The sequence below is a fragment of the Anopheles moucheti genome, chromosome 2, assembly GCF_943734755.1.
Source record: "Anopheles moucheti chromosome 2, idAnoMoucSN_F20_07, whole genome shotgun sequence".
Lineage (NCBI taxonomy): Eukaryota > Metazoa > Arthropoda > Insecta > Diptera > Culicidae > Anopheles > Anopheles moucheti.
Genome location: NC_069140.1, coordinates 69,524,408 through 69,530,711, shown reverse-complemented (window position 1 = coordinate 69,530,711; position 6,304 = coordinate 69,524,408). Strand labels below are relative to the sequence as shown.

The 6,304-nt window shown below is 43.8% G+C and overlaps 1 protein-coding gene across 1 annotated transcript; it reads left to right on the top strand.

The window, feature by feature from the left end:
* Positions 1 to 851: 851 nt before the first annotated feature.
* Positions 852 to 5,158, top strand: LOC128310894 (alkaline phosphatase 4-like). Its single transcript, XM_053047642.1, has 3 exons — positions 852 to 1,371; positions 3,371 to 4,507; positions 4,570 to 5,158. The coding sequence occupies exons 1-3, from the start codon at positions 1,254 to 1,256 to the stop codon at positions 5,025 to 5,027; spliced, it is 1,713 nt and encodes a 570-aa protein (XP_052903602.1). The 5' UTR covers positions 852 to 1,253; the 3' UTR covers positions 5,028 to 5,158.
* Positions 5,159 to 6,304: the final 1,146 nt, after the last annotated feature.

The following is a 6,304-nucleotide window of genomic DNA, read 5'->3' as shown; positions in this document are numbered from 1 at the left end:
GCTCGCAGGTTTACTCAGTTTTATTGCCGATCGTTAATGTTCGTAGACGTATGGGAGCAACGAAAAAAACCTGTCCCCTCTTCATTTCTACTGATCCCGATTCCCCAGACGATTGGTACGATCATCGTCGCATCTGCTACTGTCAACCACACAGGTTGTTCAGTTGATAAGCGCCATAAACATGCGTGACACTGGCGGTTGTCTAGCCATATGCGAATAGGGAGAAGGTCGATGTGAACGAAATTTGCGTTATTTGCTAGTATCGGTGCGATACGACTGTACTGTACTAGTACACGATCGTACGCATCTATAAAATTTGTGTTGCATCTCTCTCCCTGTCTCTCTATTTTATTTTCATCTCTCCTTACTTATCTCCTCATGTGGCTGCACATGTTTTCGCTCTTTCTAGTCTAATCAAACGCATCGTGCATCGATCGGGGACCGTTTGATTGGAGCTTTTGTACCGCACCTACACAAAAGCTTTTCGGACAATCGAGGTTGGTGCGCTGTAAACAGCATGTGCCGCACGTGAGTAGCGGACCAAACCACCAAAAGAGAGCAAAATTTCGTCACGGCCATCCATCCGGTCGGTCGGTCTCGATTGTCAAGACTATTGCTTATTGCCCTCCCCTTCTTATCTCGTCTATTTGTATGTGTACGCTCCCTTCCCTACGTGTACGCACTGCAACCCTACTTACCTAACCGTGCACGATCATCGTACAACCCCACTGTTCCCTTTGCTGCTCCCTTTGGCACAGCCAGAACCGTGGCTGCTGCTGCTGGTTCACATACACCATCGGTACAACGTTTTCAGTATTTAAGCACGATCGGGCCTACGAGAAGGTCAGCAGACAGCATTCGGCGATCGTTTCGGGCTGCGGCTACTCGATCGGACACAGTGAAAGTGTGCGCCACGAAATCGAGCAGACGCCAACCAAACTTTACCTGCAGTAGCACCGAGTGACAGTCAGTGCGTTTGTCACATGTATTAAGATCAAACAAAACACGACCAACCGGTTAAATTGATACCGCAGGTATCGATCGGAACCGATCATTTATAGTCGACGATGGCCTGCTGAGTGGTTGTATTAAAGTTCCCGCTCAAACAATAGTGCTGTGCTGGCGCCTTGGCATCGTTCCTAGTGAAAGTGTCGTGCACCACAGCTATCGAAGTTTAACATTGTACACCTTTGCCGAACACGTTCTACACGTTGCTTCCACATTTACACTTGCTTCCTCCGCAAACTATCATCATGGTGCTTTCTATGTGTCGGTGCGTGTTATTGCTGCTAAGTGGCCTATTGTTCGTCCTAATCTGTGATATTGATCGTGCACAGGGTGCTTCCGTCTACAAATCACCTAATCTCGACGGTACGTATCAAGGAGTGCGCAAAAATGTTTCGGTCACTTTGAAGGTGAAATGTGTGCAGTGGTAGTATAAGTTTTGTTCATAAATCGAATCACTAATCGATGCACAAGTTACGAATATAGTTTCGACCGCATTATTCTACTTCATTGTCGGACACAACAACTTCAAAAGATGTAGGCCTGCTATACTCGACTTTCTTTGATTTTATTTACCAACATGATAGTCAGTCCGGGTGTGATTTTAGACCAGTCCTGTCGTTTGAAAATCGTCATTGCTACGAGTACGCTATCGGTAGTCGCCGCTACGCCATATTAAGCCAACGGTTTTGCACTGCGTCATAATAATGAAGGCATGTTGCAATGTTTCAATCTGCATCAAACACATGTGTTTGGTAATATCTAGCACGTATGACATTGTTTATACAATTGGCTTCGTAATTTATTTCACATCTTTTTATGTGTTCCGTAAAATACGAAACTTCTTAAATCAAAACAAGTAACTGCATTTTTGAAAACAATTCAATTTCATGAATATCTTTTTAAGTTTTTACATTAATTGGTGATTGAGCTTGCCTATTTAAATTTTATTAAAGTCGTTTTCGTAAAAAGAAACTGTCTTACAAGAACAATGATTTGACCCCCATTATGGTGTTTTGTTTATTACTACGTAATCAAATATTAAACATTCTGGCTTTGTAAAAATTCCATTATCGGTATTTTAGCTATATAAACTGTAATTCAATTAATTTTTTTTTTAATCTGAACTACAAACAACCCATTTCTGAGTGCTGTAAGAAGAAAAAACCAGTCACGGTCACATGCTTACATTCAATGTTTTGCGGCTTTCAGGTTTCCAATCAAACAATTGTTCGCGGCCGTGACACTAGCCGTCAATTTGGCGTAGTCTGGGGAGCAATTGGGGGATTGTGCTTTTGCAAGCGTAAACGTAAATCTATATACAGATAATAGCTTTAACTATCAGGTTAGTTTTTCTCTTCTACTGTGATAAAATGCCAAAGGCATAGCTAAATAACTTGTTGTAAATTCCTATTTCTTCAATTTTCGCAAATAACCACCGCCATGTACTGTTAACAAAAAAAAATTGCAGTAAGAATCACCACTATTCAGCCTTTAGTTCGTCCCACCTAATAGCCGGTTTGGGCCGGCCGAATGCCATATGAATGGTAATTAATTGCCTACCTCACAGCAGGTCCACGCGCTAACCCAGATAGCAACAGTGTGTTGTGGGCTTCAGTCACTCGGTCGTTGAACAGCTGGTACAACCCATAGAAAAACGTGACCACTGTCGCCTGATTGAACCGATCCGAGCCGGTCGCAAACCGATCATAATCGTATCTCCATTTTCACATCACCTTCGGACACTAATTTCACCGAGCAGAGAAAACATTCCCCTTTTGCAATCATGTGCACAGTATATTGGCATTACATTGACCGGGGAACTCCTTAGCTTATTGCATAACGTTCGCCATTTCCGCCACACTTACATAGGTGCAGCTGGAGTCTTGAAACTAGTTTTACCACCAGTAACGAAATCCATCATGCTGCGGCACGTGCTGGACACCAATGTTGGGCCTATTTTTAGATCGAAAAACTGAGGCTCGTCTTTGATGCTATGGATACTAGACCGGTTTTGTTTTTATTTTTAAAAGCGAAACAAATTGAGCAAGATCGTAACGGGGCAATAGTGCCGGTGCCGGGTGCTGATTGCAGCATCAACATTTAGTTCCAGTATCGCACAATTAATGTAGTTCAATTGCACAATCGTTATCACACATGTAGTACAAGGAAGCAAACAGATGATCTTTGGTATAGTTGTGTAAATAATCAGCTTTAATCTTTGTTCAGGGTCCCTATTTTGAAATCCAACACAAGACATACACAATACCCATTGGCAGTAAACTAATCTCAATTAGTTGTTTTTACTCTCACTTGTTACTCAAAATTAATCATTCTCTCCCCCTGCTTTATATGTCTCTTCCAGATGCACGTTTCTGGCGACGAAATGCTGAATCCTACCTCAAGAAAGTCTTAACGTACGACGAAAACCGTCGTATGATACCCTCGATGGCGAAAAACATTATCATCTTCGTGGGCGACGGAATGGGAATTGCCTCACTATCAACGGGGCGCATCTTCAAGGGCCAACGAGCTGGACGATCGGGCGAGGAAGAACAGTTGAGCTTCGATAACTTCCCGAACACGGGCATGTCAAAAACATACAACACCGACCGACAGGTACCGGACTCTGCCGGTACCGCTACTGCCATGTTCTCTGGCATCAAAACGAAGTACGGTGTGCTTGGGGTGGATTATACGATTACCGAGACAAATTTGGAGGCAGCCAAGGTGCCATCGTTCATAGACTGGGCACAGGCAGAGGGTAAGCGAACGGGCATAGTGACAACGACACGTGTCACACACGCAACGCCCGCCGCCTGTTACGCTCACACCATTAACCGGAATTATGAGTGTGGTGCAAAGATTCCTGTACATCTGAAGAATCGCATCAAGGACATCGCTCGTCAGATGATGGAGGATGCACCGGGAAGGAATCTAAATGTTGTGCTTGGCGGAGGTAGAAACCATTTTGGAGCATCCATGCCAGCACATCTGAAGCCGGAGTATAAATTCCAAGGTGCCATGGAGAAGACGTGTATTCGCACCGATGGACGTAACCTGGTTGAGGAGTGGAAGCAACGCTGGAATGGTACAAATGCTGCATACGCCTGGAAAACCTCCGATCTGAGAGCAGCTGAGTTGGATAAGGTAGAACATCTGCTCGGTCTGTTCAATGACGATCATCTTAGCTACGATTCGGTACGAGACCGATCTCCAGATGGAGAACCGTCACTGAGTGAGATGACAGAGGCCGCGATCAAGGTACTGCAGCGACCCGATTCACCTGGGTTTGCGCTCATGGTTGAAGGAGGCCGCATCGATCACGCACATCATCAGAACCATGCTCATCTTGCGTTGGCCGAGGTTGTTGAGCTAGACAAAGCCGTCGAAACAGCACTCAATATGGTCGATCTTGACGAAACGCTTATCATCGTAACAGCGGACCATTCACACGCGATGACCTTCAACGGCTATCCAGACCGGGGGAACGACATACTGGGTAAGCACTTTTAACCTTCAGTTTTTAGCTCTTTTATACTCAACTCCTCCATTTTGTCGTAGGCTTCGGTAATCGACCCAACGCAACACCTTATGAAACGATTACCTATGCAAACGGACCCGGTTTCCTGCAGCACCGGTTTAACGCCAGTATACTGACCGAAGAGTCTACCGATTGGGCGACCTGGGTTAAGCTGAATCTGCTCAACAGAAGCGAAGTCACCTACCGGCATCTCTCAGCATTCCCATTGCCGGATGAAACGCACGGCGGTGAAGACGTGGCCGTGTTTGCTGCCGGTCCCGGTGCTAATCTCGTTCGCGGTACGTTCGAGCAGAACTATATCGCGTACGTAATGAGTTACGCTGGATGCATGGGTCCGGCCAAACGGCTCAATGTTGCCTGTGACGACGACTTCCGACAGGAGTATACTAAAGCGTCCAGTGCGCAACGTGCCGCCTGCAGTATTGCGCTAGTCATCGTCTTCATGCATGCCATCTTAGGATTAGTCAGGCGAATGTAATATTTAACTGTTAACGTATTGTACCGTTTAAATACTGTCTATAATATTGATCGATGCTGGCGTCAAAATCTTAGAAACAAAATATGCAAACATTAGCATAAAAATAAACTAAACGGTTAAAATAAAGAAAAAAGTGTGAATAAATTCCAATATTTTACTTGAGGAAACCTTCCACTGATAATCAACCAGATAATTCAGCACATATTCTGTACAGTGAAACTTCACAGTGCTTTCTCACGATGGACTTAATAATACTTGTTCAAACATATTTTATCTTAAAGTTGTTGCTTCGCTGTAACAATTATTACCACGAATGCACTGACACTCCGTGTTGTTCATCACCTGGCTTTGCACATTTGTGTCCCATTTTTCCATTTGCCCATCCTCTTTAAAAAGATGAGATCCTTTTTTTCATTTCACCCTTTGGAAGTACGCGCAAAATGCGTTGGTATTTATTTCCAGCATCCCATAAAAGCCACTCCTGGTTCACACATTTGCCCACCAAGGAAAGCGATACTTTATCATGTGCCGCACGCTTCTTCGAAACTGTAACACCATTTATCACACGTTTCGCTTCATAAATAAGGCACCAAGCGGTGCAAGAAATAAATGCACGCATACACTTCCAACTGATGTGAGGGTACGCCACGATGCACAAAAAAAACAATTCCACGCTTTCCTTCTAGCGGTGTCAAGATGATTATAAAGGTGTTGATGCATTGATATTCTCGACGACAAAAGATGCTGGTGTCTTGCACCCAGCTCCATAAGGGTTCTTTAGTTTTCAACCTATAAACATGGTGCAGTAGAATGCGTTCGCTTATGCTCTACTGAACCATTTTCCGCTATCTTCATACAATATCGCGGAGTTTTTCGCGCTTTTTCGAACCGTTCCACAACATCATTTTCCCTCACGGACCGTACCGACAAACTCATTAGTCTAAAGGTCGTATGATAAACAGGTGCATGAACAATTGATAACACTTGCAGTGTGAGAATTTGTATGGTGGTAAGAGTGCTAGTTAGCCTATACACTACATGCTATAGGTTAGCAGAGTTCATAATAACGCTAATTATGCTAGTTGAACGATGTGGAACAGATAAGTGTGTTATTTAGTAGCATTCCAACAATAAATGGTTTCTATTGATGGACAATTTACAATGTGTACAATAATTTTACAATGTCTCTTTATAAAGTATGGCAAACGGAATAATAGGGTCAATAATTTGGCGAACTTCTCTGGAAACAATATACATAACACATATTATGCATTATG

Bases quoted from the DNA above. Each gene is read 5' to 3' on its own strand.
- LOC128310894 (XM_053047642.1), top strand. From the start codon at position 1,254: ATGGTGCTTTCTATGTGTCGGTGCGTGTTATTGCTGCTAAGTGGCCTA. The intron at 1,372-3,370 runs GTACGTATCAAG...TGTCTCTTCCAG, and splicing joins CAAATCACCTAATCTCGACG to ATGCACGTTTCTGGCGACGA. The intron at 4,508-4,569 runs GTAAGCACTTTT...ATTTTGTCGTAG, and splicing joins CCGGGGGAACGACATACTGG to GCTTCGGTAATCGACCCAAC.